The 24,803-nt window shown below is 31.9% G+C and overlaps 1 protein-coding gene across 1 annotated transcript in view; it reads left to right on the top strand.

Annotated features, from left to right (window-relative positions):
• Positions 1-24,803, top strand: part of LOC132748684 (myosin-IIIb-like) — a gene marked incomplete at its 3' end in the record, with an annotated part of 66,185 nt that overhangs the window by 18,115 nt on the left and 23,267 nt on the right. The window contains 18 exon segments of the mRNA XM_060738295.1: positions 1,234-1,310; positions 1,985-2,130; positions 3,013-3,078; positions 3,448-3,538; positions 4,138-4,293; positions 5,144-5,365; positions 6,147-6,230; positions 7,144-7,294; positions 7,876-7,927; positions 9,524-9,622; positions 10,208-10,319; positions 12,063-12,120; positions 12,978-13,194; positions 13,997-14,138; positions 14,421-14,574; positions 15,506-15,727; positions 21,695-21,834; positions 22,307-22,321. Of these exon segments, the coding sequence (XP_060594278.1) occupies positions 1,234-1,310; positions 1,985-2,130; positions 3,013-3,078; positions 3,448-3,538; positions 4,138-4,293; positions 5,144-5,365; positions 6,147-6,230; positions 7,144-7,294; positions 7,876-7,927; positions 9,524-9,622; positions 10,208-10,319; positions 12,063-12,120; positions 12,978-13,194; positions 13,997-14,138; positions 14,421-14,574; positions 15,506-15,727; positions 21,695-21,834; positions 22,307-22,321 (2,204 nt within the window).

The raw sequence follows: 24,803 nt of genomic DNA, 5'->3' as shown, positions 1-24,803 counted from the left end.
ATATTTTTATGAAACTTGATATATGGATAGATGGCAGTATGGAGATTATGCACGTCTTTTTCTTTTCTTCCTATGTTGAAAATTCTGGTTGCTATGGCAACAAATAGGCTGAAAATATGGCAAATTTTACACATAAACTGGATCCAGTGATAACGCAAAAAGTACTGGAAATATTTTTATGAAACTTGATATATGGATAGATGGCAGTATGGAGATTATGCACGTCTTTTTCTTTTCTTCCTATGTTGAAAATTCTGGTTGCTATGGCAACACATAGACTGAAAATATGGCAAATTTTACACATAAACTGAATCCAGTGATAACTCAAAAAGTACTGGAAATATTTTTATGAAACTTGACATATGGGTAGATGGCAGTCTTGAGATTATGCATGTCTTATCTGTTCTTCCTATTTTGAAAAAATATTGGTTGCCTTGGCAACAAATAGGCTTAAAACATGGCAAATATAACAATATTTGTGATTAGTCAAAAAGAGCTGAAACTTTTTATGAAATTGCATCTTTAATTCCAGAGTTATCTCCTCTTTAAGAATTTTGCTTTTTAAAATGTTATATTTTGGTAACAGGGATGTTTCAAATATTAACTTTAGAGTGTCCTTCAGTCCGTCTGTCTGTCTGTTCATAAAAACTTTTTCCTGTGATCACTTTTAAAGAACATTTCCAACAAATTTACTTAAAATAGAGAAAAATTTACACATTAGTGAATGGCCAATGGCCCTTCAGAATGCTGATGGGGTTCTATCCGGTAGGGGACTTATGGATTGCTTGCAATACTATGATAATTGCTTGTTAGTTGTATTATTACCTCATATTGTTAGTTTTGCATGATCTGAGTGGAAAAAATAAATTGACATTAAGGACCTACTTCATAAACTTCCTTGCATGACCTAGCCTTAAGCAGTTATGAGGTTGATTGAGTCAAGGTCAAGGTCAATGGGAATAAAATAGATTTTAGCCTGTGTGATGCTTGTTTTCAAATAGCTTAATGTATGATATTAATGTATGCATTCAATCCTTAGTTAGTAATGTTTGATAGATAGTACTGTTCAAAAGTAAGTACTGTTTGATAGATGGTACTGTTCAAAAGTTAGTACTGTTTGAGAGATGGTACCATTAAAAAATTAGTACTGTTTGAAAAATGGTATGTTTGAACAATGGTATGGTAGGACTAAAATTGACTTTCTATATTTTTAATAAGCAAAATATATTTCAGGCGTGTCTGGACATTTAAAGTCTACATTAGACAAAAAGAAAACTTCTGTTGGAACACCATATTGGATGGCTCCAGAGGTAATGTTTATGTTAACTGTAACATCTATATTGCTTAGATACTCTTAAAGGAACTCCACTGAGATCCAGGGCGTCCGTGGCCGAGTGGTTATATAGGGTCGTTGACTTCAAATCACTCGCCCCTCACCGCTGTGGGTTCGAATCCGGACAGGGACTTTTGATTCTTTCCAGCTAGCTTACGGAACATCTGTAGTTCTACTCAGGTGCCTGTTTGTGCATGAAATAATGCACGGAGGGGCATCTGAGGTTTTCCTCCACCAGTAAAGCTGGAACGTCCTCCATATGACCTTTACTGTGTCGGTGTGACGTAAAACCCAATTAAACAAACAAATAAACAACTGAGGTCCAAAAGCTTAAAAACATAAAATTTGAATTTCTTACAAAGATCAAACAGACAAATATACATAAAAGATATTTTAAAAAATGTACTCTGAATAAATTGAAAATCATATTTTTGTGCTATTTTAGCCTGTTTTGAGTGAAAAGCGTTGCAATGTTTTTTTAATTTGTATTTCACCTTGAACATATTATTGGAGATGCTGGTTATAATTCATTTTTTCCGCATTAAGAGGGATAACATTATAATGCAAGTTTCTGTTTATAGTAAAAAAAATGTGTTTTGAGTTCTTTCTTTTAAAATTGTTTGGTCATTAAGTTTTTGCTGAAATTTACAGGTGATAGCATGTGAACGACAACTTGAGTACAACTATGACATCAGATGTGATATTTGGTCACTAGGTATCACAGCCATAGAGCTGATGGATGGAGCTCCCCCATTGGCTGACAAACATCCAATGAGAGCACTGTTTAGAATTCCAAGGTAAGTCCAACCAATCAAATACAATTGATGATCAGGGTTTTTGTTTTGAAAGTCACAGAGCTGATCTATTGATCAGTCCCATTGGCAGGTAGGAAGTGGCACATGGATTATAAAATTTATTTTAGCTTCTGTTCAGACTTTGTAAGGCATTAAGTATTCCCTATTGCAAATATTTTTGTGCTTTACAACCTTAAAGCAGTATGCCTCCAGATTTATGCTAATTTTCATGAAAATATTGAAAATGTATTAAAAAGTAAAGTATTGTGAAGTGAACAAGAAAAATAATTTCCACATTGGAAACGGCACAATCCATGTAAATTACTTAAATTGAGGTCAACATATGCAGATTTAGCCGTTACTGCGTTAGTCACACACATGCAGTAGAAATATGGTGATAGATACTGCAAAATCAGTCATTTGAACCAAATATCATATGTAAATTAATATTTAAATCTTGTGTCAATGGAAGAGAATGAATAGCTGTCCCTTTTTGCAAAAAATGTTTTCAATTTTACTAGATGTATGTATAGGTTATATACAAGAGTTTTAAGAAATTAATTTTTGAGCGAACGAAGTGAAGCGAGAAAATTAGTTTCTTAAAACTCTGTATATAACCTATAACCGACTTACAGTTAGCCCCGCCTATTCAAATCGAGTGCACTATGTAAGTAGGTGGAGTCCATTAAATTGGCTCATTTAACATATAAATGTAATACATACAGTTGAGTTACTGCACTGTATGGAAAATACTTCAGCAAAATTTAAACAAAATAGAGCGATTTCATTGGCAGACAAACTTTGGCGAAATGTAAGATTCCTATCGATTTGAAGTAAATTTGAACTAATTTGAATAAAAATGTAGAATCGTTTCACTTGTTGCAGAAACCCACCACCAAAGATGAAGAATCCTGAAGACTGGTCAGAAAATTGCAGGGACTTTATTTCAAGGTAAAATTAAAATTTTAATTGAACATTGTCATTTATTTAGATGAATAATTATATCTGTTATGTGACTTTTGAATTAAAGTTCAGTTAAATACAAAACTTAACTTTAACTTGTTGTTAGTTGGAATTAAATCAAAGTATTCAACTTCCAAAAATGATTTATTGCAGAATGATGATTGGTTTAGTATATACTTAAATAAAATGGGGTTGAATGATAAAAAATCATTCTTGAATAATAACACAACTTTAGCATATAACCCATTCCAATGAAGAAAAGAATAAAGAAAAAGTTCTTGTATTGATTTTAAAAAAAAAGAAGTTCTTTAATGCTTTCGAAATTGTAATAATTTGAATGAAACATGTGATTTTTAGATGCCTAAACAAAGACTATGAACAGAGACCTTTTACCTGGGACCTTCTGGAGCATCCATTCATAAAACAAGTTCCTGAGGATGGTACTAAGGTAAGACAGAAGAAAAGCCTGGAAGTTCATCCACTTTTTTGCGGTTTGGGTTGTCTGAACTTCTCAGTGAATATAGTTGCTTTAGAATTTCTTACTTAGATATCTTCCTCCCATTATACTGCCACAAGCACATTCATTTATTAAATGCAGTCTTATATATTTGCTATGCTGGTTATATACCTGTTATGAATCTCTACCCATATTTCAAGTTGTTTGAATCAAGGTAACTGTACAAATAGTTTTTTTTCTACTATGCTTTTTTCAACCATGCCTTTATAGAAAGGTTTTGTCAAAGTATCTCTTCTGAACAATTTTAAAAAATGATTAAAACATTTCTCAACAAAATGTATCTTTGTAATTGGAAGCATGTTTAAAGGCGAAATTACATTTAAAGATGTATGCAAGCATCCTCTTTTCAATTTAGGTACTTCTGTAAGATTTTTGTCTCAGCTAAAAGTAATTGTTTTATGCCACAAAGCTTTACACCTTTTAAGCTCAGGTTGTGATAAGATTATTCTAGCTATCTAGAAAATTTTCATTATGATTTGTTATTTTATGCATATTTTATTTTATTTATAATCACAATTTATATCTTACAGCTTAAAGAACAGTTGGTTTACCTAACATCGCAAGTAGAACGTATAATACACGAGCCTGACGTAACTACCAAACAGGGAAGACTGAAGTCCCGGAAGAGTAGACCGGGTCCACCAAACACAACAAATGATCTCACACAACTGGAGGTCCTTGATGAGGTAAAAAATATTTCCTGAGCTATTTATATACTTATAGGAACTCCTCTTTCATACATAGATCACCTGGTGTAATTAAAATAGAAAGATGAGCAAAAGATAATTAAGAAATATATTGAGAAATAGATTGAAAATAATATTTTTGTGTTATTCTCAGCCCTTATTTGAGTGATAAGTGTTAAAACACTTCTCAATTTTGGATCACTTTTCACAAAAAGAATAATTATTCTGGAAAAACGGAGTGAGCGGGTGATCTGAAATTTTTTCACACGAGTTATTGGCATAGCTCTACATCAAATTGAAGATTTATGTCAAAAAATTATTCCCAGTCCTGTCATGTCAAATAACCACAGTTGAGTCCCTTTAATACAAAACATAACTAACACTCAATCTTTTAGAATCCCAATGAATTTTGTTTTCTCAAACCATTGATTAAAAACCCTGTTAATGCAAAACCATTATTTTGACACTGTTTACAGCCGCATGCCTCCAGATTCCTACAAATTTTCTTGAACATTTTAAAAATTTATTAATAGGGAAAATATTGTGAAGTGAACAAAGAAAATAATTTACACATGGCAAACAGCACTGACAAACCATGTAAAAAAGTTAAAAAAAACTAAAAAGAGGTCAAAATATGCAAAAGTAGCCATTATTGCATAAGTAAGAAACAGTAGAAACATGGTGAAAAAATACTGTAAAATCAGTCATTAATTGCATAATATGAAATTTTTATTTTTATATTTTCACTTTTCATAAAATCTCTGTACATTTATCTCAAGTTTGATTGTCTTGAAATACTTTTCCTCATCTGGAGGCATGCAGCTTCAACATTTGAAACCGAATATTTCAGGAATCGATAGTGGCGCAGCTGTTCACACGTTATACTCAAGCAATCATTTACACCTATATTGGAGACATCTTATTGGCGGTGAATCCATTCTCCTCCCTTACCATTTATAATGAAGAGCATTCCAGGATGTACATGAACGCTGCCAAGGGAGATCACCCTCCACATATATTTGCTATAGCTGATCAGGCCTACCAGATGATGGTTCATCAGAAAAAACATCAGGTATGATTTATGACCTATGGTCAGTTTGTCACATGACTTTGCTTGTTTTCAATGTAATATAATTTGTTCAATGTTTTAATACCCATGCTTGATGAAATTCATCATGATGTTGTATACTCTGTAAAAGCAATGGGTGAAGTTAAACCATTTGGTTATTATTGCCACTTTTTTACTTTTTCTGACTTAGAAAATTATGCGATAAATATGCGTCCGAGAAGTGCGAGTCATGCACTCATTCTTTTCTTCCAACACACAAGTTTTCTCAATTAGATTTTAAAGCAGCATGTCTCCAGATTCATACTTATTTTCATGAAAATTTTGAAAATGTATTTAAAAGTAAAATATTGTTAAGTGAACAAAGAAAGTAATCTACACATTGCAAACAGCGCTTACATTTCACGTAAACTACCAAAAAGAGGTCAAAATATACATAAATACCTCTTACTGTGTTAGTAACGCAGTAGAATTTAAGGGATTGATACTGCAAAATCAGTCATTATCGCACATATTGTAAATAATTCATTAAGTACTGAATCTTTTTACATTTCTTAAGATCTTATTACATTTTTCTAAAGATTGAATTTCTTGAAATATTTTGGCTCATCTGGAGGCGTGCAGCTTTAATGAATAGATTGTTTATTCATTAGTTTTCTACTTTTCATCTTGGTATGACATATTTTGCTCCTAAGCTATATCATACTTATTTATATGTAAATTTAAGGTAAAAATTAAACTGGTTTTTATGTAATTTACATTTAAAGGTATTTTGTTTTGTTTACAGTGTATTGTTATCAGTGGTGAGTCGGGAGCTGGGAAGACCATGAGTGCAAACTTCCTTGTACAACAACTTACACAGCTTGGCAAGGTAAATATCTAATCTCTCCCTTTGGACAAGAACCTCATTTACTGAACGATTATGACCTTGACTCTTAAATGACCCTGACATTAAAGGTCATATTTTCAGGAGGACAAAAATAAAATATCTAATCTCTACCTCCGGACTAGAACTTCTTTTACTGAAGGATTATGACATTGACTCTTAAATGACCATGACATTAAAAGTAAAATTTTCGAAAGTACGAAAATGAAAATATCTTGTCTTGACCTCTAGGCAAGAGCTTCATTTACTGAAGGATTATGACCTTGACTCCTAAATGACCCTGACATTTAAGGTCAAATTTTCAAAAGTACAAATAAAAATATTTAATCTCTACTTCTGGACAAGAACTTCATTTACTGAAGGATTATGACCTTGACTACTAAATAATCCTGACATTTAGGGTCAAATTTTTAAAAATTCAAATTTGAAAAATAATCAAACTCTTTAGAAAGCTTAATTTGGAATATTAAGATATGACCTTGGCCTTCTTGGTTTAAAGTACAAAAATGTGTCCATAATTTTGTTATTCTTCAACTTTTTTGTGGCATTGTAGCATTATATTTTAGCAAATGCATCTTGCTTTGATTGGTTCAATGTTTTGATTTTAATTTTTAGCTTGAATATTTGAAGAAAAGGGGTAGCTATTGAACAAACTTTTATGTCAGCATAATAATAGTATAAAAGGAGGTCCTAGGCCCATATAACACTTACATGTGTTTTGACAGAATTATGGCCGTTTTTGAACTTATAAAATTCTACATAATCCAGGCACTTGTTTTATGATCAAGCATTGCGAATAGTTGAGCACATTTACCTAATGACAGCTCTTTTATTAAGTTTGCATGTGTCTTTATTGATGATCCTTTTATTAGAAATTCAATAATTGTTTTTATTCAAGGCTCCTAATCGTGATTTGGAAGAGAGGATCTTACAGGTTAACCCATTAATGGAAGCATTTGGTAATGCAAAAACTGTGATCAATGATAACTCTAGTAGGTTTGGAAAATATCTGGAAATGTTCTTCACTGAGAATGGTACAGTAACTGGAGGTAAGAAATATATCTATTTCCAGGGATTCATTAGTTGTTTTGAGATTTGCATTATAATCGTGAACAATTATGTATTTGAAAATGTTACTCAGTCATAAAAATGCTAAGACTCTGATTGGTTGATTTGAAATATGTTAAATGACAAAATATAACAAAATATGTACTTGATAATGTTACTTAATCATAAATTGAAGCATTTAATTGGTCGATTTCAAATTTCAAACGCGACCAATCATAAATTTGAAAGTTTGAAAGTGTTTCTCACTTTTAAAGCTAAGCATTTGATCAGTGGATTTCAATTTTGAATAATTATCATAGCAGTTATATTCCTGCATTGGTATACAAATTTAGTTTGAAAGGAAAAGGTAACATTATGGTTAAAATGATTGTCTCTTAACCAAGGGATGGTGGACTGGAGCTATATAGTAAATGAAACACATAAGGGTATAATAATACTGAATAAAACTTGACTCTAGAGTTGTGTCATTAAGCTCTTGTTTATTAGATTGAAGATAATGCCATATTAGCCATTTTAAAATGTTTTATGATATATTCTATCAACTTACATTAATATTTTACAGCTAAAATCACAGAATACCTTCTAGAGAAGTCAAGAGTTATCTTTCAAGCGCAGTAAGTCAAACTTATATTCTCAAACTTAGCTTCTAGCATAGACTTTCAACATGGGCTTCTGTGAAAACGTTTTTCAAAATACGTTGCATGACAAAATTACATAATTTAACAGAAAAATACTTTTTTCAATAAAATATGGTTCAGGGTGTGATAAAAATCATATAGGGTCATATAACCTGTCAAGAATCTTTATTACCAATTTATAATACAGCAAACTTTTTTTATCTGGAGAATAAAATGAGATTTATTCATAAATTGAATGCAGCCATGTTTATAAAACTATATGAACATCATGATTATCCAATGAAAAATGATGTTACAAACATGCAGGATTATACATGATATTTATAACCCTTGGTATAACAGACAAAGCTATTTATATAGACCATGGTAGGGTTGCATGATTTTCAATATTTCCGAGTCTCACATATATGGTCAAACTTGTTTATAAAGACATTGTTCAGGAAATGAGGTCAGTGTTGATAATTATTAGCCTGTATGCTACTGGCCAGTCTCGAACTTATACAGTCTGACTTAACTGTACATTTTAAAAGTTAAAATCCATTGCATTAACAATGCATTTACCAAAATAAAAAGTGGGGCATGATTTACATGGTAAAAGTCAAGAGTTGCTAGAACAGGTGTCTTTAACATTCATTTTCTATGTTGTTTACTAAATTCTCAAGATACATTGTACTAGTTTAGTTTAAGAATTCAATTTTACACTTAATTTTTTTCTGGTGCACTGACTTTTATATGTTTTGTTTCAAAATATTACATAAAAATATTGTTTGAAGTCTCCTGGTAAAAAACAAAAACATACAAACATACAATTTGCAGGAATGTTTGTAAACAGTTTATACACTTGTAATTATTTAACTACGCATATTTCTTGAATATTTACTTAACAACAGAACTTCAAAGAACAACTTTTACATTTTAGATGTATTTAAAACATTGTAAAGATATTGTAAATATATTGTAAATAATTAATATTTCAATGGAAAACACAACTTTATAGTGTTAATTCTTTTCTTCTCTTGTTATCATGAAATGTTTATTACACAGTTAATTTCACATGACAAGCTTGTATTAATTCACTTGAGTAAAGTTATAAAGATGATATTATGATGTAATGCTATGCTTAAATAATTTTGTTTTTGCATGTTTCAATGTTTTGAGTTATTGCCTGAAATGAATATTTTGTACAGACTTTAATTTGTGCATATTTTATTGACTTAGCTGCATTATATAGACATAATTTTATTTATGCATTGTAATTTTGGCTATCCAGCCAGTTGACCCTACTGGTCTATTCATTATCATACACACACTGTTTTGTACACAAAAGAGTTTTAAATAGGAGTTGCAACTATGTTGCCTAGTGGTTCAGGTGTTTGCCTCTCAACCCAGGGATCAAGGGTTCTAGTTCAAGTATTGGTCATGACTATGTTTTTTTTCCATATGACACCAATACTGGTTGGTTTCCAGAGTGATTAATATAAGTTGCAAGTACTTATTTCGAATCGAGCGTAAATAAATATGTTTAAACCAAATAGGAATTGTGAACAATAATGTTTTATTCTTCTTTTACAGGGGTGAACAGAATTTTCACATATTTTACTACGTACATGATGGGTTGCCAAGTGAGGATAGGAGCCACAAATATCATCTTCATGAGAATGCAACATACAGGTAGGTAACTCTGATTGCAGTGTGCTGGTAAATATTAATATCCACAGCACAGTCCCTTTGAAGTTTTAGAATTTTTGACTCATTATCCATGGGTGTTTCTCTGATTACATGAGAATGCAACTTACAGGCAGATAACTCTGATTGGTGTGCTGGTAGATACTAATATCCACAATTAACTTCCCTTTGATTTGAGAATGTTTGGCTCCTTAATCATAGGCATTTCTCTTATTTTAAAATTTTTAATAATTTCTAACATGATGGTCTTGCTGTTTGTTCAATGATTGTTAAATAGGGATTTACTTTTCAAGTTGTCAAAATGAGAAATAAAAGAAGTGCAAAGACGTGGAATTGTTTTCAGTTTAAATTGTATAACATTTAGCATTCTATATGACTTCATTTGTGCTGATCTCGAAAACTTTCCATTTATTTAAAATTCCCAGTATTTATAAAATCAATGTATCAGATTTATAAATCTTTTTTTTAGCTATACCAATTTGATAAGTGGGTAAACATTAAAATTTGAACTTAAAATGTTTTTTTCCTGGAAAGGCATTTTATCTATACAGTTGGAATGTTACGTTTCAGATACATAAGTGAGCATAGTAGTTCCCAGCCAGAGATGGTGACAGTGTCTGTAAACAGGGTCAAGTTCAAGGCTATTCAACATTGCTTCAGCATCATTGGGTTCAAAGAGGAGGTAAGTCATGTAGTTTTTTACTTATAAGGGGCATCTTTGGCTGACTGGTTAAAGTTGTTGGTTTCAAACCACTTGTCCCTTACGGCTGCGTGTTCCATTTCCAACAGGGACTTTGGATCCTTTCATGTAAGTTACCGAGCTATCTTGCAGAACATCAGTGGACCTACTCAGGTGCCCGTTTATGCCTGAAAAAATTCGCAAAGAGGCACATGAGATTGTCCTCCATCAGTAAAGCTGAAAAGCTGCCGTTTGACCTATACTGTGTTGGTGCAGAAAAAAAAAACAAAAAAAAAACCAACATTGTGTTTGGGTATTTTAGTCAAGCCTTCACAGTTAAAGACATATGGCAACTGTTTGGAGGTAAAGAGCAAGCACTTTGGTAGAACCACACATCTGCTGTGAGCTACCTGGTAAGGGGATAATTTATAATCATTAATATCAGGTGGAAATGCAATCTTTAGTAGAAATGAGTTAAGTTTATAAAAGTCAGGGATCATGAGGATTTTTGAAAAGAAAAAAAAAGCAAACAAAAACAATAAAAACAACAACAACAATATACATGAAAAGTAATGTTATTGTTTAAAGTGTTGTTATTTTAATCAAACACATGCTAACATAGGAGAGATTTTGGACAGCTGAGGTACATGTATCGATATAATATTCACGGGGTGGCTATTATTATATCTTCATAACTTATCTGTATACCATAATTATACTATCACCAAAATCAAGTTTTTGTTTACAGAAATAGGCTCAATTTTAAATAATATATCAAAATCCCAATTGAATCACCTGAAAATAAACCACTATGTGTATGGGTGTATCATATTTTCCCAGAAATATTTTCACCTCAACATATATCACAAATGTTATCACCTTTTTCTTAAAGATTACTTTATCTTACAGGCTTGGAATTAAAAAAAAAACCAAAAAACCCTATGATGATTAAAAGCACAAATATTTGTTTATATAAGAGTATGTTGGGTTGTGTTAGAAATATTAACGGCTGTCTTACTCATTTTCAGCATAGTTGTAAACATTAATAATATGATTCCATTAGAGATGGGATTATTTTTGCTATACTTGATTCAAATTTAGTTAAGGTTGATGATAGGGGTGTCATGTTTATCCTTTAGCCAAAAACTGGTTAGAAAAATCAATATCCGGTAATTGAGGTTAGTATGAGATCACTAGGAAAAGAAGTTTAAAAAATCTTTTATATATTACTTTCATTTAACTATGACAGATATGACATTTTTTTTTTAATTTAGTTGTACAGGCTTGTGTTTTTTTCTCAAATGCATGCTATCTTATTATGTATGGTACGGCTTTAGTGGAAAATAATTACTATTTAATTGGATATCTTTTGTAATTTTGTCAAGTACAACAAAATAGGAACTAAATATGTCATATTTTGAAGTAACAAAATTGTTGTTTAAACGATGAGCATTTTTGCTAACCTCCACACCCCTAGTTTAAAGTGTTACTTAAGCATTATAGCTTCATGGTGCACAACACGTCTCAATAGGTTAGTCAACCTGTTGCACTTATTTTCGAAGCTGTAACAGTAAAACTTTTTTTTGTACCCACAATTTTCGGGAAAAAACCCAAAAATTTTTATTCCAGAGAAATCAAGGGGTTTTTTAAATTTGTTATTTTTTGTTTATGTTATAGGGAAATGTCTTCAAAAATTTGGGGTGAAAAATGCCTTCTACATACGGCAATGTGGTTTTTTGGAAACAGTCAAAGGGCCACACAGGGGATGGTGTGGAAGTTGCCAACACTGAACTTACTGATATTGGTAGATATGCCCTTTAAATTTTGTAGCACAATGTCAGAAAATACATGAAGTGTGTAATCGCTAACATTCTCTCCTCCTAAATATTTTATTAGACCCTATGCTCTAAGATTGTTCAATTACTGTACATTTCAACATTTGAAAACTTGTTATAATGTGGGCCTTATTGTTTACATAACAGAACATGTTTTAATTTTGACTTGTACATAGTACATTATTACATGTATTATACACAATTTGGTAATACATTGATCAAAATGCATAAACAATACATTTTCTATACAATTTTACAGGAGCTTGTCCATTAAAACAAATCAGTGTAAAAGGAAAATTACAATCACCTTGTTAAAAGGCCCATTATGCCTTAATGCTATAAATGCTATAATATTCTTTTCTCAAAAACTTCTTCAAAAAATCTTGTCACATTCCCAAACAAATACTCATTTGCCATATACATAAACTATTTTGCTCTGTTTGCAAGTGAATAAGTATTTGAATGGCAGTCAAAATACAACTTTGTTTACATTTTGCTACCTTTAGGACACATCTCTGCATGTTCAGTGCTATTTTCTTCAGTTGTTGAACATCTAACATGCTCTTAATCCATTATTAAAACTTTATCAGACACATGTTTGGTATTTCTAAAGAATTACAAAAATATGGATTTCTGTGCCTTTAAGATTGTATTCATAAATTACATGTATATAGTGTTTAAACAATATAATGTCATGAAAAAGAGCCAATAAATTTTGAAGATATATGTGTTGTGTTGTGTCTTATGATAAAACAAACTCATTTTTGTGACGCTTTAATTTCAAATATATCTGATCCTTATCTTTACCTTGTGACTTTATTTTTAGTTGCCAAATTGTTGGGTTTAGAATCTAAAGACTTGATAGAGGTGTTGACAACAACAGGAATGGTTGCCCGCGGTGAAGTGATTATACGTGAGAACACGATGCACGAGGCACTTGACGTTAGGGATGCCATGTCTAAATCTCTGTACGGAAGACTGTTCAGCTGGATTGTAAATAAAATCAATATCCTTCTTCAACCTGACAAACAGACATATCAAGTGTGAGTAACCCTTTGATTTACATGTTAAGGTAGTATTAAGGCAAGTCTTTCCCGCCACAAAAGAATTCTTAACATCTGCCAGTATTGTTATAAATTGGTCTTTTCTGGAATGTTATTTTTCACAATCGTCTGTATTCACTGAGTTTTAACCATTTATTACTGGAATTTAGTACATAGCGATAAAAAAATGAGTGATTGTATATAATCTAATGCCCAAGATTTTGAAAAAAATAACGTTCGAGAAATAACCAGTTTCCTACGATATTGGCCGATGTTTGAATTTTTTGGCGGGAAAGCATTACAGTGAGACTACCTTAAATGTATATAAGGTTTTTATTTTATAAATTGGGAGTTTCTCTATGATCAGATATTTGGATCATTATTCTGGATAAAAAATTCAGATGCTGACAACTGTTAGAATGACATACAAGGCTTGCACTATTTGTAGTGTACTATTAATATAGTAGTATATATTTATCATTTTACTGCAAAAGTTCCATGTTGGAATGGGTAACGTTAAAAACTTGGAATCTGTTCAACCTCTGCAAATCCTACTACAGACTTTTGATTCTTTCCTTTAAGGAAGCCATGCCTTCAGCTGGCTTACAGAAGGTTCTAGTTACTACTTCTGCCTGAAATAATGAGCAGAGAAGTGCCTAAGATCTTTTTTTGCACCAGTAATGACTGAAAAGTCATTATATAACCTTTGTATTATCAGTGTGTCTTGAAATTAAACCAAAAACAAAATCATTTGTTTTGCAGTGTTGTAATATGTCTTTATACATGTATATTTATTTTTTAGGGATAAATTGAACATTATTGGCTTGTTGGACATTTTTGGATTTGAGAATTTCCCGAGTAATTCCTTCGAACAGTTGTGTATTAATATAGCCAATGAACAGATACAGTACTACTTTAACCAGCATATATTTGCCTGGGAATTGGTGAGTTTTACACATTGTTTTCTTTTACTTTAAATCATAGTGATTGTAGGTTGAAATCTCGTCAGGGGCATTGAATTCTTCGAAAAGAAGAAAATTATCTTAGAAGTTATGGAAGGTTCATTTTTCATGTGTTTAAATCAGTCACTTTCAGTGTAATAAAACTACAGAAAAACATACAAACAATTTGTGTCTACAATTTTTTTTATTGTTTGTTTATTGTGTGCAAATTTTCCCATTTGATATTGCCAAACATTAATCAATCAATTCATTTTTTATGAACAGCAAGAGTACCAGAATGAAGGTATAGATGGTAGTGCTATAACATTTGTTGACAACAGACCACTACTTGACATGTTTCTGATGAAACCAATGGGCCTGTTAGCATTGTTAGATGAGGAAAGTCATTTTCCTAAAGCTACAGATTGGACTTTAGTTGGTAAGATGTACTGATTTTATGAATATTAATTGATTTTATGAATATTAATTGGAAATCCTATGTAAAACTATGCTAATTGGGAATCCTATGGATGCTTATTGGTAATCCTATGAATGTTAATTGGGAGTCTTATGAATATTAATTGGGAATCCTATGATTGTTAATTGGGAATTCTATGACTGTTAATTAGGAATCCTTTGAATGCTGATTGGTAATCCTATGAATGTCAATTGGGAGTCCTATGAATGTTAATTTGGAGTCCTATGAATGCTAATTTGGAATCCTTTGAATGTTACTTGGGAATCTATGTATGTTAATTGGGAATCATATGTAAAACTATGCTAATTGGTAATCCTATGTATGCTAATTAGTAATCCTATGAATGTTAATTGGGAATCTTATGAATGTTAATTGGGAATCCCATGTATGCTAATTGGGAATCCTATGAATACTAATTGGGAATCCTATGTATGCTAATTGGGAACCCCATGAATGTTAATTGGGAATCCTATATAAAATTATTCTAATGGGGAATCCTATGTATGCTAATTGGTAATCCTATGAATGTTAATTGGGAGTCTTATGAATGTTAATTGGGAATCCTGTGTATGTTTATTTGGAATCCTATATATGCTAATTGGGAATCCTATGAATGTTAATTGAAAATCCTTTGAATGTTAATTGGGAATCTATGTACCCTAATTGGGAATCCTATGAAAAGGTAATTGGAAATCCTTTGAATGTTAATTGGGAATCCCATGATTATGCATTTTTGCATAAGGTCAAATATATAAGCTTTTAAATATGTTTACACTCTATATTGTAAAATGGGAGAGTTAATTGTTTAAGAAGCATGTAAATGTTGTTGCTCAATTCAAATCATAGAAAATCTGTTACACATAAAGGCTAATGTTTCCTATTGCTATTGTAGAGAAATTTCACCAGAATGTGAAGAGTGTTTACTACAGTCGACCAAAGGCCACTTCAAGTCTCCACTTTAGTATTAACCATTACGCAGGCAAAGTGAAGTACGACACAACCGGATTTCTGGAGAAAAACCGAGACAGGCTTCCGGTTGAAGTTGTGAACCTGCTTAGGGCCTCAGACAACAATGTTGTTAGATCACTGTTTCAAACACCGCTTACAAAAACAGGTATGTTAAATCTCATGACTTTGTTTGTAAAAATTGTGATTGACCTCTGCATTTTGCTGTGCATATTTCAGTTTGCATTAATTGAAACCTACCACGGTTGCCTGGGCAATAATTTACCAGTTTCTGTAAATAGCTTTATAGAAATAGCTTTTATACATGTTTAAATCATCTTATTTGAATAAATAGATTATATGTATCTTTGAAATGCTATGTATTCATTTAAGAACATATTCACATGGATAGTGAAACCTACCTTTAACAATACCAAAGTTATATATATTTTTTCACTTTATTCAAAAGTTTTACAATATCTGGCCTTTCCCCAGTGTCTCTACCGGTCAGTTTACCAGACCCATTCCCAATGGCAAATATGCTTGATTTTTCCATTTTTAGAGAAAAAAATAATCCCAATTTATTACATGCTTTCCGGTGGTTTATAGAAATATATCAGTGATATAAAACTGGTAATTTCACTGTTTGAAACAGTGAAATTACCACTTTGATAATTTCACTGTTTTGAATTTAAGCCCCTTACGTTGTTTTAGTGAAATACCAGCGTGCACAGTACTGGGTACCAACTTAATGACGTGACGTCTTAAATGACGTCACGTTGTATTATTATTTGGCCCGCTTTTCATTCAGTATTAGGTTTAATGTCTTTTTTAAACGTTTCTTTGCATATAATAAAAAGAAAATTTGTTTAGTTTAGTGTAAGATCGAAATATATTTCACGTTGTGAACACCAAAAGTTCATATTTCACTCGTGGCTTCGCCACTCGTGAAATATACCTTTTTGTGCTCACTCGGTGAAATATATTCCGATCTTACACTGAACTAAACAAATATCCTCTATTTAATTGAAATTCTTGATATCAAAACTGACATTTTGCTAGAGTTAATTCCAGTATGGTAATTTTAATGTATTATTTATTTTTAATGGATGACTGAAACCCAAAACCTCTGTTAAAAAGGATACTGAGTTCAAATGCTTTTTGTAGAATTTCAGTTTCTATAGAACTTGGTATTTATTTTTGTTCAGCTTATAGAATGTGTTAATTATGCCATTAGGTTAGCATGTATACTTTTTTCCTTGCATTATGTTGCACAGTGAAGATATGCTAACCCCAATAAACTCTGTAAAAAGTAAGAAAAAAGAAAAAATATATTTCATGTGGCAGTTTTATGTTTATATCAGTTTATGTTTGTAAAACTGACAGTTAAAACAAATATTTTGTAACTTACATATAAATATTTTTCTACTTTATCCAATGAATCCTTGCTGCTATATAGATTGACTAGTTTTTGATACAGTGGGCTCACTGTTTTTAAATTCAAGCAGTTTTGGTATCGGTGTATTTGAAACTGAAAATACACTATTTAAGTCAAGCATTTTGATATCAGTGTATTTGAAACTGAAAATATACAGTTTAATTTAAACATTTTTATGCCCCCGCCATGAAATGGCCGGGGCATATAGTGTTACCCTGTTCCGTCATTCCGTCCTTCCGTCCTTCCGTCCTTCCATCCTTCCGTCCTTCCGTCCTTCCGTCCTTCCGTCATTCTGTCATTCCGTCATCATCAGTTTCCGTTCATTATCTTAAGAACGGTTGGGCACATTCAACTCAAATTTGACATATGGATATGTCATGAGAAAATACAGGTCAAGTTCGAATTTGGTCATGGTTCGATGATTTTTGGCAGAGTTATGCCCCTTTTACTTTGAAAATAATATGAAATTTCAGTTTCCGTTCATTATCTCAAGAACGGTTGGACACATTCAACTCAAACTTGACATATGGATATGTTATGAGAAAATACAGGTCAAGTTCGAATTTGGTTATGGTTCGATGATTTTTGGCAGAGTTATGCCCCTTTTACTTTGAAAATAATATGAAATTTTCAGTTTCCGTTCATTATCTCCCCAACGGTACAACACAATCAACTCAAACTTGACATATGGATATCTCATGAGAAAATACAGGTCAAGTTCGAATTTGGTCATGGTTCGATGATTTTTGGCAGAGTTATGTCCCTTTCACTTTGAAAATAATATTAAATTTTCAGTTTCCGTTCATTATCTCCCTCAAGGTACAACACATTCAACTCAAATGTGACATATTGATGCGTCAAAGGAATGCGCAGGTCAAGTTCAAATTTGGTCGTGGTTCGATGATTTTTGGCAGAGTTATGCCCCTTTTACTTTGAAAATAATATGAAATTTTCAGTTTCCGTTCATTATCTCCCTCAAGGTACAACACATTCAACTCAAACGTGACATATGGATGCGTCAAAAAAATGCGCATGTCAAGTTCAAATTTTGTCATGGTTCGATGGTTTTTGGCAGAGTTATGCCCCTTTCACTTTGAAAGTAATATGAAATTTTCAGTTTCCGTTTATTATCTCCCCAATGGTACAACACATTCAACTCAAATTTGACATATGGATATGTTTTTGGAATGCCCAGGTCAAGTTCAAATTTGGTCATGGTTCAATGATTTTTGGCAGAGTAATGCCCCTTTCACTTTGAAAATAATATGAAATTTACAGTTTCTGTTCATTATCTACCTAACAGTGTTACATATTCAATTTTAATTTGACATATGGATATGTCAAAGGAATGGGCAGGTCAAGTTGGAATTTGGTCATGGTTTGATGGATTTTTGGCAGAGTTATGTCCCTTTCACTTTGAAAATAATATAGATACATCTTAGGAATAAGCAGTTTAAGTTTGAATTTGGTCATGGTTCAATGATTTTAGACAAACTTATCTTTCCTGAATGTTGGAAAAAATTTGAACTTTCAGTTTCAGCACTCATTCTTTTAGCCATTATTTTGGCTACAAATATGCAATATGCTTTTTCTAAAGGTTAAGACTGAATAATTTCAGTGCCTTGAACGTTGTATGGAAATGGTTTGTGTTAACATTGAAAAGTTTTAAGGGCTTTGAACTTAAAATGAAAAAAAAAAAATTAATGCACCATCTGAAATTTTGGCTGCATGCGGGGGCATCCGTGGCATGATGACACATTTCTAGTTGGTATCTGTTTATTTGAAACTGAAAATACACAGTCACTGTTTAATTCAAGTATTTTGGTATCAGTGTATTTGAAACTGAAAATACACTGTTTAATTCAAGCATTTTTGGGATTTGAAACTGAAAATACACTGTTTAAATCAAGCATTTTGGTATCAGTGTATTTGAAATTGGAAATACACTGTTTAATTCAAGCATTTTGGTATCAGTGTATATGAAACTGAAAATACACAGTTTAAATCAAGCATTTTGGTATCATAGTATTTGAAGCTAAAAACTTATTAATTCAAGCATTTTTGTATACTTATATTTGTAATGGAAAATACACTGTTTAATTCAAGCATTTTGGTATCAGTGTATTTGAAACAGAAAATACAGTGTTTAATTCAATTATTTTGGTATCGATATATTAAAAAACTAAAAATGGACAGTTCCAATAGTCTGTAGGCCTAATGAAAATTAAAAATAATATGAATTAATTAAGGATTCAGTGACCTACAATTGAAATGTATGATTTATACAGAATAAGTTAAACATTTTATACTCAATGTTTACAGTAAGCAGGGAGTCAGGTAAGATTTATCCCTGATAAAGGAGAAGATAGAAACTGTAGGTGTTAATTGGTTACAGGTTTAGTTGAAATATCTTTAAAATTAGGTTTAGGTAAAGATCCTTACTGTAGATTTATTTCTGAGACTAATGTTTTCAGAGATTGATGCAAAATTTGCAGGTGGGTTCCCTACTAAACTTAAGTTTAAGTCTGTCATAACTTACATAAAGGTAAAAATACTTTCAAGCTTTCAGAGAAGAGAAAAGATAGGTGCAGTTAAAGCTGAACTAGTTTGATTGTTGGCAACACTGAATAGGCTTAAACCAAAGTATACATTGAAAGGCAAATTATATATTCAATTGATTCTACTGTACTTAAGTGATGACATTTTGGGTGCAAGATTAGTGTTTACATACATGTTATAGTGTTTGATATGACTACAAGTTGATTTGAAACACAAGTCAATTGGTGATACACTTTAGCTACTGGAAAACTTATCCTTCGATTTTGATCTTGAGGATATGGGTTTATTAGTAAAATAAATGGTTTTGGTTAAGTAAGGAAAGAAATTAAGAACTACTCTGCTTATTAGTAGAATTTAAGAGAGGACTTTTGCATGCCAGAGAATAAACTGATGAAAAAACATTTGCTTGCAAAAGTTTATAGTGACACTTGACCCACTGATACACCAAGGCACCATGTGTTACACATTATTTAAATCATGTGCTACTTCCATTCTGTCATTGTTGTTGACATATTTCACTCATTGTTTACATACTTGACTAATACTGAAGTATTATTATTATTATTTAGTTGTAATTACTCACATGTACCCCTACTCCCCCACTCCAAATCTTTTTTTTTCTTATCCCTTCTTAACTTTCCTTAAACCTATTCTCCCTTAAAATTTATAAATACATTAACTTTTTAAAAATGGTTTTGAGGAGTAGTGCCTTTTTTACAAAGATTATAAAGAAGGAAAATTTAAGTACAAAGAATAATTAATTCAGAACATTTCAAATTTTGCCATTTATAAGGTGTATAACAAGCCATCATTATTACAATTTTTCCATCTTAATATTTCATTACACTGCTACAATTATAAAAGGATTACCATATTTGGGTAAGAAGCTAAAATTTATGATTCCATGATTTTGTTAACCCTACAGTATGCTTTCACCCTTATAGCCTTCTGGCGACCACTGAATTGACATATGCAACCATGCTACAGACAAAGATCAGGTGGCCATGTGTGGGTCGTCTGTTTGTGGTCTGCAATTTTTACTTTTCAGTCATTAAATATTTTGAAAATTTCCCCGAAAAATGGTGAATGGTTTTGTCCAGATTGAAAGATGAACAAGTACATTTTAGATATTTAGCAGAGTATTAAGGGGTAGTAAAAATTTATATAGTCTTTTTGTACAAAAAAAAAGTCTTTTTTATCCCACTTATCCCAAAAAATAAGCCTCCTGCACTCAACTTGGCATGTTACATGGGGTGATGTTGTGTTGCAATGTAGAAGCATGCTTGACAGTGATTGATAAAATAGATTGATAAATCATTAGATTATCTCAATTGTCTCAACATTTGTGCACATGAATTGCATGTAATTTTGCATTGTATGCCTTTTGTAGATCACACCACCCCTGCTTTTATGTTGTGTCCTCATTACAGAATTCCAGATTGAATAAATTCAGTGCTATCGGAGGCGGCGAGAGGGGGCTAGGGGAGGTGCTCCAATAAAATTGAGCCTCAGATTTTAACTAAATATAAATAATTTTATTCTTAATGTTCAAGAAGGAATTGTCCCCTTTTCAAAATTTTACAACCCTCCCTTTTAAATCTTTTATAGAAATTGAAACACATTTTCTTGTGTCGGCCCAGATATTCAAATGGATTTATTTGTGAAAAAATAAAAATCATCATGTGGTCCTTACCACATAAATCTGAGTTCACAATTGAACAAATTTTTACCATGCATTTGTCTCTATGTTATAGTACAGACAATGTGGTGCAAGTTGTTAGCATTATTAAACAATCTGGTTTTAAATAATTTCCAGAAATAATTTCTTGCTTTATTTTATTTCCCATTTTAATGGAAGAGCTGGCTTAACAAATGCATTATAATAGCTCTGTGTAGAAACATAATCAAGAACAGTAGCTGTTGAACTTGAATATTTATACAGAGCTATTTTCTCCTAGCTCTTCCATTAAAATGGGAAATAATTAGAATTATTCAACTTCAATGTCTTTGGTTATGAAATATGTATCTACACGTCAGAAGTTCAAAATTGTTTTTAGGAAAAGGGCTTCTAGAATTGAGATTTATAACCTTATGCTGTCACATGTTTTAAATAAATAAATGATGTGTTAATTGTTACAGGGAATCTTGCAAGTGGATCATTAAAGGCCAGTGCTCCAAACAGCAGTCTGAACTCTCCATCGAGTACTTCCACTGGTTTTACGATAGCCAGCGTACAGAGTTTACGTAGTCAGACTTCGGCTGGTATGGGAGGAAGCAGGGTGAGTAAATCTACCTACCCTATTTTGCTGCAAAATTTTCATGTTGGACTGGCCTTCTCATTAATTTGGTATTGTTCATTTTATTTTCAAGGGTAAAATGGCATTTTAAAGATGCTGTAATTAAGTAGTCAGATTGTGTAAAAGTTGTGTCTTACTGTACCGGTACAGACAAACCTGTCTATTCGGATGGCAAAGACTTAATCATATAGTATTGGAAGGGTGCAAAAAGGGAAACTTAAACTTCATAGTACAAATGAGGGATAAATTAACATAACTGAAGTGTTGTAAAAAGAGGGAATTAAACATTAATTTGAAAATAGATTGTTTCAAGAAAAGCATGATTTTATATTCACATGTACACTTCACTTCAACTTGGATTATATGTTTGTCCAGTGCCTCATTTTGTTATGATTGAATGTTACCTAAGTTGTATTGATTTCAGATATTTGAAAGTTTAGTTTAATTGTTTCAGATTTATAGTGCATTAGTAAGTATTGTGTGAACATTACATCCTCCAGTTAGTGACAGACGTACACTTAGACATACACTTAGCACAGATTCTGTTTATCTTTAATTTTTTTTTATCTTTTTTAAAAAAAATTGTCCTTTTGTTTTCAGATTAGGATTTTTCCCCTGTTTTTTCCAATTTTGCATTTCATTCCTATTCTCTTTGTAAATTATGTGATTTTTTTTTTGTGTATGGGGGGGGGGTCTAAAATTCATACAGGTCTTATGAAAATGTATGAAAAATACTTTCAATTAAAAATTATCAAAGGAAATATCTATAATGATGTTTGATGTTTCCCTATAAATGAAGGAAAGTGTCTGGGCAATTCTTATGATACCAAGAGGTTTCCAATGGATTCAAACCAGTTTTTTAAAGAATGAGGAATTATAAAACATTCCATATGTTTTTCATTTTGGGTTGATGAATGGTATCTTATAATGTTAGTCACTATTTGAAGTTTTGTATGTGAAAAGTATTTATGTCCTTAAATAGTCTTTTTTTTTAAAGAAAAAATGGCACTTTGCTTTCAAATTGTGGCAATTTTGCTAGACAATGTTGCAGTGAGTTTGGTATTTCTGTTTGGGAAATGTGGTATTTGTAGCCAAATGTGTGATGAAATACATTAAAAAAAATATGAAGATTGTGACATCTGAAAATTGTAAACTTGTGGAAATTATAACAATTTATTTCTGGCCTTTTTAAAACTTCTTTTCCTTTAAAGTAGCATTACATGTCTGTAATTGCTGTTTATAACAATATTTATTCAGCCGACTTTAAGATGGCTTAATCAGTGGCAGAATGCCATTCTAGGACGCTTACTTCAGATATATTGCCCTCACTTGCAGTTTGATCAAAATCTGCCGGGGATTTGAAATGTTTTTAGTACTAGGAAGCTAAAATAGTCCAGCTAGATTACAAAATAAATAATGTCGATGGTTTTAATCTGTTGTGTCCACTTGTGGCAGAAATAATAGACATTTAAGACCCATCTGCATAGATCACCTTTCTTTAAAGTATCCACATCACTTTATTTATTTTTCTTTGTTTTGTTTATTTAAAGAAGTGACATTATTTGTTTATTTACTTTTTAGCTCGACTTTTCTATGAAAAGGGGAGCTATCCTACTCGCCCCGGCGTCGGCGTCGGCGTTGGCGTCACACCTTGGTTAAGTTTTTCGTACCACCCCACTTTATTTCAGAAGTATTACAAGTATGGCTTTGAAACTTACCATACTTGTTCACCATCATAACCTCCATCTACAGACAAGAGTACATAACTCTGTCAAGGTTTTTGACAGAATTATGGCCCTTTTTTGACTTAGAAAGTGTATTGAGCTTGGTTAAGTTTTTTGTACCACCTCCACTTTATTTCAAAACCATTGGAGGTATTGCTTTGAAACTGACCATACTTGTTTACCATCACGACCTTCATCAACAGACAAGAGACATAACTCTGTCAAGGTTTTTGACAGAATTATGCCCCTTTTTGACTTAGAAAATACATTGAATATGGGTAAAATCCACTTATTGCCTTAACCCTTTGAGATATTGCTTTGAAACTTTTAATGCTATTTCACATCATTACCCCCATCTGTACGCAAGAGAAGGTAACTCTGTCAAGGATTTGTTTTAAAAATTAAGGCCTTTTATCGACTTAGAATCTTGGTTAAGTTTTTAGTACCAGTCCACTTTTTGACTGAACTGTTTGAGATATTAATTTGAAAGTTGGAATACTTGTTTACAATCATGATTCCCAAACATGTCCAGGAGAAGGTAATTCTGTCAAAGATTTTATTTGAATTATGGCCCTTAACTGTCAATGTTTTGTATTATAGGCAAGCACTAAAAAACTTAAAAAATCTAAAAAAAATCATTCCTATCCACTTGTTCACTTTACCATAAATTATGTCATATAAACATTGCTGTAATATTCAAGGGTATCAAACAACTAGTTCACTTTAAAAATACAGAGATTCTTGTATTGCCTTTTACTGCAAAAACTTTTTTTATTGGCAAGCAATAAAAAAGTCGAGCGCGCTGTCTTACGGACAGCTCTTGTTGTATCTGTTTTACACAGTTTATATTCAAAGATGACAACTGAGTTATGTTTATATTTTTATTTGTTGTGAAAACATTTTTAGCTCGACTTTTCTATGAAAAGGGGAGCTATCCTACTCGCCCCGGCGTCGGCGTCGGCGTTGGCGTCACACCTTGGTTAAGTTTTTCGTACCACCCCACTTTATTTCAGAAGTATTACAAGTATGGCTTTGAAACTTACCATACTTGTTCACCATCATAACCTCCATCTACAGACAAGAGTACATAACTCTGTCAAGGTTTTTGACAGAATTATGGCCCTTTTTTGACTTAGAAAGTGTATTGAGCTTGGTTAAGTTTTTTGTACCACCTCACTTTATTTCAAAAACCATTGGAGGTATTGCTTTGAAACTGACCATACTTGT

The sequence above is a fragment of the Ruditapes philippinarum genome, unplaced genomic scaffold (assembly GCF_026571515.1).
Source record: "Ruditapes philippinarum isolate M1 unplaced genomic scaffold, ASM2657151v2 ctg3837_1_1_1_1, whole genome shotgun sequence".
Classification (NCBI taxonomy): Eukaryota; Metazoa; Mollusca; class Bivalvia; order Venerida; family Veneridae; genus Ruditapes; species Ruditapes philippinarum.
Note: the sequence above shows the minus strand (reverse complement) of the source record. Positions and strands in the feature narration are given on the sequence as shown.